The sequence below is a fragment of the Neopsephotus bourkii genome, unplaced genomic scaffold (genome assembly GCF_033783945.1).
Source record: "Neopsephotus bourkii isolate Nb327-2 ecotype Australia unplaced genomic scaffold, CSIRO-AGI_Nbou_v1 NB_1358, whole genome shotgun sequence".
In the NCBI taxonomy this organism is placed as follows: domain Eukaryota; kingdom Metazoa; phylum Chordata; class Aves; order Psittaciformes; family Psittacidae; genus Neopsephotus; species Neopsephotus bourkii.
Window position 1 is genome coordinate 3806663 of NW_026901837.1, and position 17585 is coordinate 3824247.

The 17585-nt window shown below is 39.8% G+C and overlaps 1 protein-coding gene across 1 annotated transcript in view; it reads right to left on the bottom strand.

Moving 5' to 3' along the window:
- SLC22A16 (solute carrier family 22 member 16) overlaps positions 1-16228 on the bottom strand; it is a 30953-nt gene extending 14725 nt beyond the window's left edge. Inside the window, exon 1 of the mRNA XM_061366820.1 lies at positions 16096-16228. Coding sequence (XP_061222804.1) covers positions 16096-16145 — 50 coding nt within the window. The 5' untranslated portion in view covers positions 16146-16228. The remainder of the gene's footprint in view (positions 1-16095) is intronic.
- Positions 16229-17585: the final 1357 nt, after the last annotated feature.

Sequence of the window (17585 nt, forward strand, 5' to 3'; positions counted from 1 at the left end):
GCATAGCCTGAACTTTGGCATTTTAACAGCTTTAAAAACATGCTTGACATGCAAGTATATCTCAGTATATAAACTGCACATGTATTCTGAATTTTTAAAGACTTGCAATGAAGTCTAGGATCACTGAATGCAAATTCTAGACAGTTTCTGATAATCTAAGCATAAGGAGACTTTTCCTCAATTAAATGTGAAAACTATGCACATAATTAGTACATCTGTTCAGCAAAAACAACATAGCTTTGTCTTCTCTTCCACTTTTTGTTTTCTGAAGGCAAATCAATTGCACTAATCGAAGAAGCAATTATTATTCAGTGAGCTTCTACATGTACATCCTTACTGCAGTACATGGTGGGCCTTGATCATATGAAAAGAAAAGCAGCTTTATTTTTTTTTTTTTATTATCAGAGACTATCTCTGCTGAAGTTCAAGGAAATGGTGTCTAAAAAATAATTGCCTTGAAATGTCTTACGGGAAAAGTCAGAGCAATGCCAGTCCCCATAACAAACGTGACCTCTAGGTTGCTCCTCTCCAAAACGATCTCCAAAATCTACCTTTGAATTCCCATTATTAAGATTGCAGCAGTATCTAGCCTAGGACTTTAAAATCCTCTATCAGCACAATTTCCAATCTATTTCTAAACTATCTATAACCAAAGTATTTAAATAGAATTTGCTGAATACATTGTCTGAATGTCCAATTAATTCCTGCAATTGAACAGTTCTCTCGTGTAACATAACTCCATTCACCATCCCCATTCTCCTTTGTCTTTTATCTCATGATTCCTCTTTCTTTCCTTGATAAATGTAAACCCAGTTGCCCATCCTGTATTTCCAATAGCATTGTTGCTCTTCAGGTGCAGCGTTTTCTATTGCTAAACCCATCATGGAAGCCTAAAATTTGCCCCCACTTCCGTCTTGATGACACTCCAAGGCAATCTCTCAGAGGTGCTGTGCTGCTTTTTCCCAACAAACCCTGTGAGAGATACTGTAAAGAGAAGCTAAACATACCCACAGCATCCCTTAAGCCTATCAATTCCCTCTCAAGAGAACAGCTTCTTGAGGATTAAGTAGCTAGCCATAAATCAAAGCAAGGCTAAAACAGTTCTGAAAGGCTTTGAGGCTATCTTGGACCACAAAAAAAGTAAAGGTTATCTGAAACGTAACCTCTGTTGTCCTATTACTACAGACAAATATGGTCAACAACAGTTTTTAGTTATTATTCTCTAGTTTCATTTTAACTGTTCCCATCAAAAGTCACAAGCACATTTTAAAAATAACAAAGCAAGACCGAAAATCAACAACTTTGGGTATTGTTGCAGCATGCAGAATGACTGAAATCAGGACTAGAAGACCACTAGCAAGTAGCAAATTAAATCCCTAGAACTTGTGCAGTTACATCTACTAGCTAATAAAAAGTGGTATACCTGGTGCCAGGATCCCCAGTATTTGCAGCACCTGTCATTATGCATCAGGAAACTGCAGTCTCCAGTTGGTATTTCCCAGACAGAGGAAGAATGAAATTATTTCAAACTCCCATATGGTCTTCTCAAGTTTCCTAATTAGCTCTTGCAGTACAAGAAATATGAGGAAATATAATCTCTTCCACCCAGTAAGAGTGAGCAAGACAATTATATTTATGTCCTTTCTTGTTGGAGAGGCTTCAAAGACGATAACAACTTCTAAGGATACAGACTGAGAAGATGGCATGAACCAGTGCACCACACTAATTTTTAAAACCCAAAACCCAAGAGCATCACCAGGGCTCTGATTTGAATCAGGTCTAGCTAATCTCTGAACTAACTGCTCCCTTGAGGGTTTCATCTTATCTCTTCCTGAATGATGCTTGTGATCATACTTTAATAACCATTGTGATAGACTGCTCCACTGTCAAATCTTTTGATTGGAAAGTTTCTCATTAAATCTAATCTTGATGTCTCTTTTTCCAGTATAAGGCTATTACCAGCTTATAAAACATCCTTATGCAACCTTAGATAAATCTTCCCTGTTTTTTATAATTTCTTTGTACAGATTTATCAGTTATCCCCCTCTACTTACTAAAACTATGTACATTACAGTTCCTTACCCTTTCCTCATTTTTTCTTTTTGTCATATAGCACAGTTTCCACCCCTATAAAAAGCAATAAAGGATTTATTTTAAAGAAACATCTGTGTCATGCCATATTTCATTCATCTTTCAAGGGTTTAACTTAGAAAATGATATAACTGATTCTCATAAAACTGTTCTTTCATTTTTCTTTTCCTTTTTTATCTCCAATGAAGAAATCCACTCTGCAGTTATTATTTTTCCTACCTAATTTGAGGCACCTTCGCTAAGCAAACAGAAAAAGTCAAACAGAATGCCAGATACACATTAATAGATGTAATTTATGCTGCCTATGAATTCATTTAAGAACAGAAAAACGTGTTTTTTACAACAAAATGGCCATGTTGCTGCAGAATGCTGCAAGGCTGATTGAACTGCAGTTTTTAACCTCTACATGCTCAATAAAAAGGCCAAGGAGTAGGCAGGGGGAGAAGGAACAGGACAGAATGAGGCCTGATATGAAGCTAGAAACGTATTTGGTAGCAGCAGTGGCTGGAGGCATCCCAAACTACACAGGCAGACTGCCACCTCACTAATGGACTTCTCCCCTGCTTGTAAAACTTAAGTACTGCTCTCTCCAGTAAAATTCCATGCTGGGCTGGGCTAAGACTCTCTCTGTATACATACATACAGATATAGTTACACATATATATATATGTAAAAAACACAAAGTATTCTGAAAGCCCTCTTTTGCTCTGAAGGCAAAATCCATTGCCAGCTGCAGTAGTCATGTAGTCATCCCCACTAGATGCTAGATTGAAGAGCCCAACATCATGAGCAGCGGAGACTCTCCTCTGGGTGGGAAGAGCTTTTCTAGAAAGACCAGTCGGACAGAGGTCAGAAAATTTGTTAGCTTGCATAGTTACCAAAAAGGAATTAATTTGGCCATTAGTGCAAACATAAAGAAAGCATGAAAAGTATGTGGGGAGGTTGCTATGTGGGATGGAAGACTACTATAGATGCATTGAACTTTGCTTTCCAGAACAGCTGAAGATTGAAAAGGAATAGACACAGGCCTGGCCCTATGGTAGACATGGTAGACCGCAGTTTTCTAGAAGGGAGTTTGAGGCAGCAGACAGTGCTGAACACAGAGGAACATAAAGCTTTTGCCTGCTCTGCTGCTAATTTGGGACTCCTCTTTTGGACCTTTGGGTGCATGATTTTTTTTTCTCAGCCCTCTTGTCTGTGGCCATTTCAATGTTCTTCCCTAATCTTAAAACCCCAGAGTCACGGCTTCTCTTCCTGGTGGGAGAACTTGATGCTGGGGAAGCACTGCCCACCTGCCTGGGGAAACAGGAGCAGCCCCTGGAAAGGTTTTGCTGTGTCAGGAGGTCTCAGGAAAACATACACAGGTCATACACTTCACTGACCTGAGGCACAGGTTAAAGTTTATGCTATCCTTGATACCTACTGTAAATTATTAACTCTTTTCCTGAATTCTTAAGAACACTGGACTGATAAGTAACTCCTTGATTACTAAGATTTAATCTGTCTGTTACAGGCAAACATGTAATATAAACCTTTTAGTAACTTCACCAAACTCCATTCTAAAGTTACATTTCCCTGAAAAAAAAAATACTACTGCAGCATCAATAAATACTCTGTAAATTCACCAAAAAAGAGCAAAGTCTGTGATCTGTTTTCCTGAGCTGATCTCAAAAAGGGCAGGTTTTGGCAAGGGTAATTTATAAACCAGTTATTTTCACATGCACCCACCAGATAACATATATTGCTGCAAACAGTAGTTTCCAATGACCTATTTTACAGACTTTTTTTTCTTTTAAAATAAACATACTTTTTGCATTCTTTAAGATCTGTAAACATGAAGATTATCCTAAAAGGTTTGATAATCTCTCCCAGTGTTTTTCCATCTCTTCAGTGACTTGCCATGGGAGATAATCATTTGGCAAGCACATTTCGTCACTCTTGCCAAGAGTGTCAAATATAGAAGTCAAGAAGACTTTGTAGGTTACTGCTCTAGTATAGAGACTCCTAATGAATGCCAGAAGTCAAATGAGCATAAAACTGTCTTCACAAAAGCTTCAGCAAGATACAACATGAAAATGTTCTAGTCTTTCTTAAGTATTTCTGAGAAATTTCCTCCCAATTATTCTTTTTTCAGTTTACAGCTTATAGTAAACAAGACTTTACATTTCCTAACTTCTCACAAGTTTTAAGATCTCACCAGTAAGAAAAGCAACAGGTAATAGCATAATGTCAATGTTGACTTGAAGAAGTATTATTCCATAAAGATAATTAACCAGATCTCAGAGCACTGGCACTCTGTCTGTAGTCTCATGACACAACATCTCTGTGATCCTGTCACTGTAAGGTATTTCCTCCCTTCTCCTTTCCTGCTGTTCGTGCATCCCCTGACACACAGTGCACTCTATCCTCAGTCACAGTGGTACTTTTTATGTGGAACACCTGTGAATTTTATCTGGGAAAATGATCTAACTTGGAAAAATAAAAAAGTCAAAATAGATGATGACTAAAAAAAAATAAACCAAGCCACATTAGTTGCTTGATCCAATTTGTACTGCATCCATGCAAATGATCTGCACCAGTGTATTTAAAAGGTGGTATAACTCTCATGCAAAAATACCTGAAGTGGGCATTGCTGCATATGCATTAGAGAGTAACCCCCCCCCACCTCAGACTACTTTTACCTTGTCACTTATTGCAGGGAGAAAACATACTGTTGGACACTAATGTTAAATAGAAGATGTTTCTGATAATACATGTTTCCTTGTCTGTCCGTCAAAAAGAGGAGAGAGGGAATTACTACGTATTCATCAAAAGTTAATATAAAAGTTTAAAAATCCTTTTAGTGTAGGATAGAATCAGAAGGCTGTTCTGTGATTAGCAAAAGATTAGTACAATTCCACAGATTTTACAAGAACTATTTTACTGTTGTTTGTCTTTCCAACAACTTTCTTAGCACACTGCTTAGTCAGAAAATACAGCCTGTTTTTGTTGTGCAGGGTACACTCAACAGGATGGCTTCAGTGGAAAGAAATTTCCAGATACTTACTATTTCTGAAAGAACTTGTTTTCAGTAACCGCTTTCACCTCTGTAGCCCATCCTGGTTTGTTCTTTTTTTACTTTTTAATGTGAGAAAAGCCATACAGCATTCTTTCCACTCTAAACCAAAAAGCTATGATGCACTTTCACACTCGGTTTGTGAGAGGAAAGGAGCTGAATGAATCTCAGGAGCAGTATTTTTGTTATGATGCAGATTTGGAAGGAGCTTTAAATATACAACAAACATTGCCTTATTTGACTTACAGTGTCAAAATTAAACTTTCTTCCCTCCTAAGGGTAGTTTAAACTACCAGTAAGGCTTGGTCTCAGCCCACATAAGCAAGATGATTATTTCCAGAATTTGCTTTCAGGGGCAGAAGATGGGATGGACATACCAACAGCACAGATGCAATAGGAATAAGAGAACCTGTAGGGATCAGAAAGGGCCCAGGCATTATGTATCATCACTGGTGATAGTATATGTATGTATCAACATGCAGCCACCACACAGCAGATATTTACCAAATCGCTCTTACTATCATGTAAACCTGATTCTCTGAAGAACTGTAACACTTCTATCCCATTGAATTTATGTATGTTTCGCTCTGATTAACACATGCCCAATATTTATTCATCAGAGTCAAGAAGAAAAATACACTGGCTGCTCACTAGTGCACATTTGCGGTAAGCAGGTCACAGTGTAAAAATCAAGAATTAGTGCTACGGAATTAAAAGCCATACTTTTAAAGTACTCTCTTTTTTGGCAGTTAAGGGAACAGTTCTGTGACTGTTTAATCAGGCATATTAGCTTTCTGTCATCACTTGTGACTAAAATAATCCAGTTGATAAATACTGCTGGGTTTCAACAGTTTAGTAGCATAGCTTTCATCTATGGACAGCCATGGACAGCAGAAAGGGCAGCTGCCATTAAAGATACCCTTAAAGGGAAGCAAGAAAAAAATCCTGACATCTTGCTTGCTGTCAGGAGAAACTGCAGTTTTTCTCCTTCACGTATTTATGGTATCTATCGTACAACTAGTAGAAATAAAGCAATAAAAGGGAAATAAAAAATGGGCATTTAAAACTATCACCAAAAACACTGGTCAAACATGAAGTGGTGTACATTAACTTCTAACCCTCTTCTGGTCAGCCTTCTTCCTGATTATCAAAATCAGTATGAAACAAATTTTTGTAATTCTGGTAAATTTGCACCCACAGAGGAACCCGCAAAGCAGGCATTGAACTTGAGGTCATGGCTCCAAATGGGTCTACAGCAGTTACCAGTGGAGCAGCAATCACAGTGGGAACAAGGCTGGCAAGCAGGAATGGACTGTGATTCCAACAGTAATTCCAACACCTTCCTATGGCAGAGCTGCAGTCAGTCTACTTCATTCTAGTTTTCCACTACTCTTTTCTGCTTTACATGTGTCAAGGGCATATACAAGGTAAATTAATTAGAAAAGAACACAATCATGCAGTTTTTAAGTTATTTAGGTTTGTTTTGGAATTAGTGTGAGGTGTCCCTGCCCGTGGCAGGGGGGTTGGAACTTGATGATCTTAAAGTCCTTTACAACCCTAACTATTTTATGATCTATGATGGTTACACTTGAACAGTGGCAACACTTCAGGCTCTATAAACATCTAACATCTGGAAAATTAGCATGTACTCTCTCTGCCTGCTATTACTAGTGTAATTTCTCACAGCGAAAACTCAAATCTTTGGTAACACTGTTTTCCTTTGGTCAGCGTCTTTATAGAGAACAAATACAAATCAGTTATTTAATTCACTTCCACATTGTAGTGTTTCCAACAGCTTATGTAAGCAAATCATTTCACATCATAATCTGTGAAGTGTCTAATGGAAGTTAAATGCTTTTATTGAGATTCCATGCAATTATAGACATAGGCAGTACTTCATTATAAACAGTTATATTTCATTCTCCTTTTCCCATTTAGGAAATCTGATGTTTTCTGCTGCTTACCTTGATGACACATTGCATTAGCTTTGTTGAAACTATGTAAATTTACATTTTTTTATCCGATTTTTTTTCTGTCTGTAATCCTGAAATAAAACTAACTGGTTTTCATATTAATTGTGTTCTTACTTATTTGTTATTCTAGTTACATATTTCTGTTGCAAAACTCTGAACCTGGTATAGATGAAGGTACAAATACATGGATTGAATACCAGTGATTGAATAAGCTGGTGAAAATTGTCCATACTGAAGAAAATAGTAATTTTGCAAAATAATTAAGCCTCACTATTGCATAGTATAGTATTATAGTATTTCTAAATAATATCTATTTAATTTGGTTTTGCTTATGTATGAATTGTTTAAGTACATCCTTATTTAGCAGCTACATACTACATTTAAAGGGAAAATAGCCTCCACGCCAACTTCTCTCTTTGTGTAACAGGGTAGCTTGTATCTTCTACTTAGTTAAAGTCTGGTTAGGACAAGAACAAAACATAGCCCCCTTGTTTGTCTCTTTTCAGAAGTCTACACTGATGATCCACCAACAGTTCATCAGCTCTTACAAGGGCTGTTCAGAACAAAGGCTCTTCCAAGATCAGTCTGTCCCGCCCACGTTCTTACTAATCCAGGTTAGTATCCCTGACAGGCTATCTTCTCCAAGGCAAGGCAGGTTACCTCTAAATCCCTATAAAAGAAGGTTAATGAGCACAAGAGGACTTGCAGCATCTTTTTGCAGGTTTGTAGCCCCACTTCCCTCCAAACCGTTCCTTTTCACTGCAGATGTGTAACCCACTCTTTGCCTGGAAGTTCTTAACCCATTTTTGCCAAATGGTCATGGGAGTCTGCCCCATAATAAAATGTTATTAATTGATTAATTCCCACTGGAGAGCTTTCCAGTTTGTTTTGTTTTGGTTAGCAACTTGGTCATGAACTTCTGTCCAATTTTTAGTTACTTATATCCCCTTCCAGTTTCAGTCCTAAATATGAGGCTTGCCTGTTTCTTCACAAGACAAGAAAAATATTCCTGTTTTATCTCCTGTGAGAGATTTACACATTGCAGAGTATATAAAACAGTATGAAATGCCGAAAGTTGATTTAATAGAGCTGGGATATTTGGCATACTCCCTTGATTTTAACTAGACAAAGACAAAGAGCTTTTCTACATCATCTCTTGCCAAATTCTTAACAGTAAATACCAATCTTTCAAAGGAAAAAATATTTTCATTTATTTTATTGGTTGCTTATCTCTTCCATGACCCACAGACAGAGCTATTCTATATTTTTCTTGATTTCTTAATGGAAAGTAATCTTTTAATTTCCTGTCAGCTTCAAGGAAGATGATTGTACTACCTTCCTCTTTAAACTGTTAAAATTGGAAGCAATTTAAATTAAAACCAAAGAAATGTAAATTGCAGATTTGACTGTTCCTAAGGCTAAGAATGCATTTTGGTTTCTTATAAAATATATTCTGTAACACTTATTCTACCTGCTTATACCAGAGTACTGTCAGGTTCTTTCCTTGAGTGTTTCTCTTATGGCAGCTGATACAAGTGAATGGTCTGGAATAATGCTGTTTTCTAACCTTACGTAAATATTTACAAGCAATATACAGGTCCCATTCTCCACAAGAATCCAGTAAAGAAGCTGGATTCTGCTCAGACCTACCAGGATCCTTCTGCTTATATCTGGTTTTGTACCAGCTTCTCCCTCTATTCTCAGTGGATAAGTGAGACAGAACTGAGCTTGACTACTCTGATCTACAAACAATGACACTTATCTGAGGAGCCTAAAATACAAACATAAGTGAGATGAGGTCCCAGTTGCTCTGACCCTGGAACTAACACATATTATCTCTCTCTGAAGGGTGGAGCAGTAACAAGCTTATGGTATTTCCCAGCTCTGCTGACCTACACCAGTTACAAAGACTAAAAAAAAAAAAAAATACAAAAAAGAAAAAGAAAAATCCAAACAATAACTTGTTCTGGAATATGAGACATTAATATAAATCACTTAATTTAAATGTGGTCTCTTCAGTATAATCTCACCATATATCCAATGGCTTCGTGTCAGAGAATGCTTTTGGATAGTTCTTATCTAGTATTGCTCATTTTTCACTTTTTGTTTTTGACTTGCTCTCTAGCACTAGGCAGACATCCACCAAATTAAATATTATATCATAGATACCATAATGTTTATTTACAGAACAAGGGCTAAATGAGTATTATTAGTAATATTTTCCAACCTTTCACCAAGGACGCAAAGATCTACGCCTGCAATTTAAGGGCTAAAAAAAATATTTCTGTCTACTTTTTAAGTTCTAAATGAGTGCATTAATCTTCCTTTTTCCTTCTCAGAAAGTTTAAGGTTTTATTCCCTCACTTTCCATACCTTTGGGATTTCATGTTTCCAGAACAGGCTTGATCTCTTATTTCTCTGATCTTAATGCTCTTCATTCAACAATTCAACAAAATCTTTCCTGGAATTACCTGTATTCAAGGAACTGACAGCAAGTGTTAATGGAAGGCTAACAACATAGCAAGCATTGTAACAGTAGTATTGTTGCATACGCGGCAGTTCCTCTGATGTCTGACAGCCTTGGCCTTGCAATTGAGACATAGCTACTTCACTTGGTATTTTTTCTGGCTTGCTATTTTTTCCATATTTCCGAGAATTTGAGAATCTCATGTTCTCCCTCAGCTGCTACAGCTTCATGCCTCAAGCCACCTTAAATAAAATGTCATCTGTGTATGCATCTAACTTCCATTCTTCTTGTGTATAGCAAAATGGTAGCACAGCAATTTTCATAGCATGTGCTGAAAGCTTCTGGGGCCTTAGAAAAACTCTCTAAATTTAACATTGTTTTTTACTTGTATCATTTCACTTCCTGCAATAAACTGGTCAAATTTTCCATGAGTAAGCCCTTTAATAAAACATTTCCTTCCAACTTTGAGATATCTTAGCACTGAAAATCATGACTACTGTGAAAAAAACTATTGACAGAAACTTTCGTAAGAGTAGTATCTCAGTCCCAGGCATTGTATTACAGGAAACACACTGTGCAGTGCCTTATATATTTCATTTTCATTCATACCATAATATTTTGGGATGGGACAGCTGATCATTAGCTCCTTGATGCCTGTGATAATTGCCTCATGCTGCCATAACTATATCCATGCTTTATGTAGAAGACACCCTGGGGGGCTGCCAACATTTCAGAGGTGCAGTCTGATCTCAGCAGCTGTTTTACAAATCGTAATTGATTTACTAGCCTTAACTGTGGCTTGTATTGCAGGTTTTACCCTTCAAGGAGTAATGGATAGTACAAGTGTCATTTCCTCCTGGTTTTATGTGGTTATTTTTCTGTTATTGTGACCTACTTTTTAATCTACTTCTACTGTTATAATCTACTTTTTCAATCCAGAAATAGGCAGGGTGATATTGCCACCACATTCTGCTGCTGTACACTTATGTCTACGCAGATCCTGCATTAGACTGCTTCCAGTACGACCTGGATCCCAGCAAGTACGGTTAGTACCATTTGCAGGCCACACTGAAAGTGTGTTGTCACCATTATACAGGAGCAGTTGCCAGTATCCAACTGATTATAAGACTTGAGTGTATTTCTACTTTTGTCTGGTCGGGCAGAGATAATAAGGTCTTTGTTTAAGTTTTAGAGTCTGCCCTGTAAAAACACACGGCTTGTCTTGCTTCTCCAAGGTTATGATACCATTCAGAAACACGATCAAGTACTGTTTGCAAAATATTCAGACACCACCACCACCCCCAAGAAAAGGAAAAAAAAAAACCGAAATGCAGTCAGATCCACTTATTTTATCCTATGAACATCTGAGATGAGCACAGACTGACTCAGCTTTTATAATATAGCATAGCTATAAAGCTGAAGAACACTTATCAAACATTTCTGTCAAACACCACCCCTGGCTAGGAGCCAAAGGAGGACTTTGATTTGTGATTCTTGTCTGGTACATTCCAGTAAATGCAAACAGCTGTCCGCTTGCACATTTTGAAAAGTGAATGACAGATATGTTGTGATAAACTTTTCCACTGTATAAAATAGCCAGTATATCACAGAACTGTTAGAGTTCGAAGGGAACCCTAGGAGATCACCTACCACAGGCAGGGGCACTTTCCACTAGACCAAGCTACTCAAAGCCCCATTCCAGAAAAAGCTGGTAATGCTTCCATTTTCTAAGTCAAAGCTAATCATCTGTTCAAATGCTGAATATGACTGTCCATTTCTCCATACTAACTTGGAAAAGAAAAACCAATTTCTTTGCATGTCCAGCAAGTACACTTCTCCAATTGAAGTATTTACTTTTCTTGGGGAAGAAGCTTTCAAGACATCTGTAAAATATTTCAGTTTGAAAAATAATCGCTTGAAAGTATTTTTGTTTTATTTGTGTGTGTGTGTGTGTGTGTGTGTGTGTGAGAAGAAGTGGTGAGATTGATCTTTGAGATACTTGGGATTCTTTGTTATTTGATAAAAACCCAAGAATTCCTGGAAGTAGTATGAACACACCGCAATTTGCAGAAGATGCAATCCGATCACATGGGCTGTGAGCTATAAAACAAGAAGGATAAGGGCATCAGTGTGAAAACAGGAGCCTGGAAAAGTTCTGAGATGTGAAAAGAAGGTAGACCATTTGATGTAGGACTTTAAAAGTGAACCAAGAACACGACAAAGGAGGGAAAAGAGAAATGGCATTAACACCAAGTGTTCTAATGTGGCTACTATGGCACTGACCAGCAGGGCCTGCATTGTAGAAGTCCATTGCAAGAATCTCTCTCTACAAAAGTCAATCACACACACACACAGTATCACAGTATGTTAGAGATTGGAAGGGACCTCAAAAGATCATCTAGTCCAATCCCCCTGCCGGAGCAGAAACACCTAGATAAGGTTACACAGGAACGTGTCCAGGCGGGTTTTGAATGTCTCCAGAGAAGGAGACTCCACAACCTCCCTGGGCAGCCTGTTCCAGTGTTCCGTCACCCTCACTGAGAAGAAGTTTCTTCTCAAGTTTAAGTGGAACCTCTTGTGTTCCTTTATTTTTTCATAAACTAAGCATAATCTCTGGTCTATTTTATGAACACTACTGTCTGAATTTTGGGGAAATTAACAAAAAATGTTGAAAGTGTTGGTAATTTTATTACCCTCTACTAAACTCCACGTTTGGCTGCAACAGGTGAGCTGTATCTGAAGTAGCAGCCACTGCTAATCCTTGTATTGGTTGCTTCTAAAGTCCAAATTGTAGGAACTCCACTGACCAGGCAACAAGTTCATATAGGACAACAACGTAAAGATATCAAAAAGTGAATAAATACACAAACATTTCAGTAAAGAGCAGTTATTGTTAATTTATTAGATAGTCTAACTAATAATAAAATACATTATAATACCAGCATTTGGAAATCTGGATAACTTACTCAACTTTGTAAAAGGCAGAATATTTTAAGATAAAAGGCAATCCTTTAAACGATTCTAGAAATACTTCATCACAAATCCCAGAAATAGTGTCAATGGCACTCAATCTTTCCCTCTCCCTGACAATTTTCACCACCTGCTTTTAGCTAAAGTATAAGCCAAGTCTTGAAAACTGTAAATGATAGGGAAAACTCTACACATAATGTAAGCTGCATCTCATAGCTACCAGACATTCCAGCTGGGAAACCAAATCCTTACTCTTACCACACAATAGGAAGTACCTAACCAGATTTCTCTCTAGACAGCTATTCCTGATTAGATTATGTCTCCGTTCAGCACTCTGTCATGTTGTAGATCAGAGATGCAATATGCATAGACTGTTTCTCACCAGCAAGCAGATAGTAAGTTCTGTGTCCTAATGGTAGTTTAAAGTCACTAAAGTAATTGTAAGTCCTTTAGCTTACCTGGGAACTAGATGGATGGGCAGTGTGAGCCAGCCAGACTCCAAGGCACACCTCACAATTATGCACATGTTCTGCTACCAACCTTACACCCATTAGTCATGTTACCTCTTTCAAAGCACGGGGGCTTGCCAATGATGGCAACTGCCTGAATATATCCTCTCTATCTGACAGGCCCTGTGCGGGTGTTTGCAGTTGAAGTGGGTGGGCAGAAAGAGGCTGTGGAAGGGGCAGGGGGCAGAAAGGCAAAGCCCATAGGTATAGTCAGGCATGGGAGAAGGGTGCAGTTCAATACAGGCACACTGGGCACTATAAGGCCTGGCAGCACATTAGAGATGAGGCCATTTGAGGCAGTCAGGACTATTTTTTTTCATTCAACTCTGCAATAGCGAGCAGTGATCTCATGCTCCAGAGTCAGATTCAAGAACAAGGTTTAAAAAAAACTTGAATTTTCAGGCCACAGATGCTACCCATGTCCAAATTCAAAGACAGGCATAAAGTTTTCCTTTAATGGCAAAGGATACAGAAGCCATTATGTTTTCATGATTGTTCATGAAAGATCTCAGTCTCAAGACCCCTGAAAGAACTATAGCATCACTGAGACTTCTGAAGTAGAGTCAACTGGAAAGCAAAATATTCTCAGCATCCATACGAATGTCAATTCTGCAAAATTCGCAGTCTTACAGTGAAAGTTTTACATATGTGTATGAAAATAATGTTTATATAACTATATATTATATACATTACATACATATAAAGCATACATACTCTACCCGTGTATATATTTATGTAGATAAACAGCTGACCAATTTTTACTGCATCTGTCAGGTTTTAAGAAAATAAAAACAGCCGCAAAATACTAACACTCATGCTGGGATTGCTCAGACTTTGTGGCAGATCTACAGAATCTATACGCATAGCTTATATAGGCCTTATAAGAACTGATCAAACTGAAGAAATGATCAATTATCTGTCAGTCATGATGATGCATAAATACCAAATAATCAGAACTAACTTCAGAGTTATAGTTAAGAACAGCTTATCATTTGCCTAGCAGTACTGAGGGATTAGAAGGAGGTTTTTGTATTTGTTTGAATAGGTGCATCTACCATAAGCTACAATTATACTTACTCCTAGCACATGATCTTTGAAATCTCAAACAGCCAAGAGTCTAAGATGTCTACGCAAACCCTATTGAACTGCATCTCAAATATTCTGGCCCCTAGATGTGAGGTTATCACTGTAGAATTGTTCTCCATTTAGTTGCAAGAAGTAGTTGTGAAACCTTTATCTGAAGCATAGATAAATGTTCCCAAGTAGGAAAACTACTTCAGTAGTTAGAAATAAGTAGTTATTTCAGTATTCAGAGTCAAATGCGTGCTTTCCACAGACCACACAGGACAGAAGAACAACAGCAACAGTGAAATAAACTGATTGCTAGGATTTCTCTCCTAGTTTGCACAGAACAACGTTTTGTTGCTGATCTAGAACTGATAATGAATGAGATACTGTTCAGATAGGCCTGTAAATCACAACTTAGCCAAACATGTAATTTAAGCATAGGTCCCCGTTAAAGCAAAGAAACAAGTCTTTCCATCCTAGGTATCTGCAGAGGTTATTGATACCCACCACTACTGCTTGCACATGATACTAAAGAGCCACTTCTGATGTGAAGCTCAGGTATGCTCTTCTACCATTAAAAAGGAGCTCCCACTACTTGTTCAAAACACTGCTCCTACCCCCATAGACAGGAGATCAACATTGTGGGTTAGGCTAGCCCACTGGTGACTGAGCTAGAAAGTGCAACATTGCAATTCAATTGCTTGAGCTTGTAGCCAAATTGTGACACACGGGTCTGTCCCAGGTATCTGCTCTGAGGAGTATGTGTCTGCGAGATCCATGCTGACCAGCACATCATGAAAGTACAGGACAGAACCCACTGTGAAGATATGCGCCTCTTAAGCTCACATCTAAAATTTCATTTCCTCATGAAACATTTCCTCTCCATTACTTGCTATAAGCAGAGTCTCATACACCAGCCCTGCATCCACATCTACAGAAGCATACACGCACCCATACCACATCAGTGTATCCCATCTAATTAGCCCAGGCCTGCATACACACACATCAGAGCCACAAACCACATTGAAGAAAACTTGCCACTATGCAACCCACCATTTACCATATAGATAATCCCCTGCTGATAAATACGCATACATATATTACATATCCATGTATGACATACAAGACAACAATAAAAACACACTGTCTACCCCATGCCTCTGTGCAGAAACAGCCTGCTTGTGTGTCGCACAATACTCCTATGCATGCTGCTTGTACCTCCTGTCACCCCTGAAGAGCTCAGGCTGTTTCAGGCCTGGGACTCTGTGTGTGAGGCTACATGTGTGTGGGGCTGCATGCTCACATGTGCAAGAAACGTGTGAACACGAAGTGCCTAAGAGTGCATGTACACGAATGTGTGACTGCATAAATAGTGTGTACGAATGCCTACAGGTGTGTGAGCCTAGTGTGACTGCTAGTGTGTGCATGCATATGTGAAAGTGGCATGTATGTATGTGCATGCATAGCTTGTGTGAGCATATGCATGGTTCACAACAGACGTATAAAAGACTATATATGGGGATGTGTAGAGTGCTGCGAATAGATGCATCAGTGCCTAGCTCTAGAGTGTGACTTTATACACCGGGTTGCAGTGTGTGTCAGTTTCTGTGTGTGTGTGTATGTTAATATATGTGTAGTGCATGTGTCAGCTCCTCTGTGTGTGTGCAGTGTATGTGCACGTGTATAATGCATGTGTCAGCCCCTCCGTGTGTGAGTCGGTCCTTGTGCCTGTGCCTGTGCCTGCCCCTGCAGTACAAGCCGCTACACACGGTAACGTGTTCCTGCGCCTGCCCTCGTGTGCCTGAGTGCCGAGGGTAGCTTGCTACCCTGTTGCGCGACTGTCCGTCAGTCCCTAAGCGCGGATGCGTGACTGCGGCTGTGACGGTGCCCGTGTGAGCAGAGCACAGGACGCAGCCCACCGCCGCGGTCCCCACTCGGGACGGGACGGGGCTGCGCCGGTACCTGCCGAAGTGTCCCAGGGAGTCGAAGAGCAGCTCGGAGCCGAGAGCCATGGCGGGACGGCAGCAACCCAGGAACCTCCTTGTCGCTGTCCCGGCGGTGCGGAGAACAGACACCTTCTTTTCTGCCCCGTGCCGTCCCGTCCCGTGCCGTGCCGCGGCGGGGTCCAGCGCCCCGCCCGCAGCCCCGCGGCAAGGGCTGTGTGGGCGGCCCCTCCGCCTCAGCGGGCGGGGCGGGGCGGGACGGGGGGCGGGCATAACGGTCACCGCCCCGCTGCCAACGGTCAGTCACCCGGACGGAGCCGGTCAGCAGCTGGCGGCGCCGCTTGCCTGAGCACCGGCTGCCCGGCGGGGCGGGCGTACCTCGGCGGCACGAAACTACTGTCCCGCTTCAGAGCGCTCGCTCCTGAGCGAGTGGCTCGATCCCTCGCCCAGGCCGGGTGCCTCGGGCAGCTCCCTCTAAAAGGTGGGTCTCTGCCCACGCCGCCGAGCGGCATCTCTGTTTTCCACACTAAAACGAAAATTAAAGGGGGCAATTGTATGCTTACATCTTCCTGTGGCAATCATGTATAATCTAATGTATTTAGGCTCTTGCGTATTTCATATGGATGTTTTCAATTAGAGAAAGGTATAAACATTTTTTTTTCCTCAGGACATTACCGCACTGTTCATTATTTTTAGTAGCCTTATAACCTGCTCTGTTATTCGAATATATTACATGTTTGTTTTTCCAAAGTTATAGCACACGATGTAAAATAATATAATTTAATAAAGATAAAATACCTACTCTGTCCTGTATCTGTATGACTGCCATTAGTACTCTAATTTGTCACAAAGCCTTAACTATGTTTGGGCTTACTTTTCTGTCTTACCCAGATAATAAATTTGAACTTGTTTAAGGATTAGCAAAGTGAGTTACAATGGGAGATTGTTGTATTTATTTAGTGGGGTTTGTTGGAGCAGCTAGGCTCGAGCAGCCCAGTCACTCTGGGCTCTGAGTCTCAATTAGGCAAGATATACAAAAAACTGGTGGAGCTGCAGCTCTCATATTTAAGATTTTTCCTCCCCGCAGCATCTGATTTCCCTTCTTGAGCAGATCAAAGTTCGAAGTTGTCCCTGCACTGAGTGAGGAGGTGGATCAGAGGCTGGCCAAAGTCTCCTTCCAACCTAAACAATTCTATGATTCTGTGATGAGGCGCATTTCCACCAGATTGCATGAGCTCCTTCTGGGATGCCCTATTGAAAAACACAGGGGAAAAAAACAAACCAAACAAACAAAACCACAAGACAAAAACCCACCTCCCGAAAACAACAGAAACAAAAAAGCAGAGTCAATTCAATCTTATTATATTCATACTTCATTTTTAGGAAGCGCAGAAAAAATTGAGACGTAAAACCCCTGTTAAACCACTGGAAGTCAACCTGCCTTTTCCAAAATCTGACCCAAGTACTTCTGCTACCTCATAGGCTGTCAGGCTCCACCGTTTCACAAGG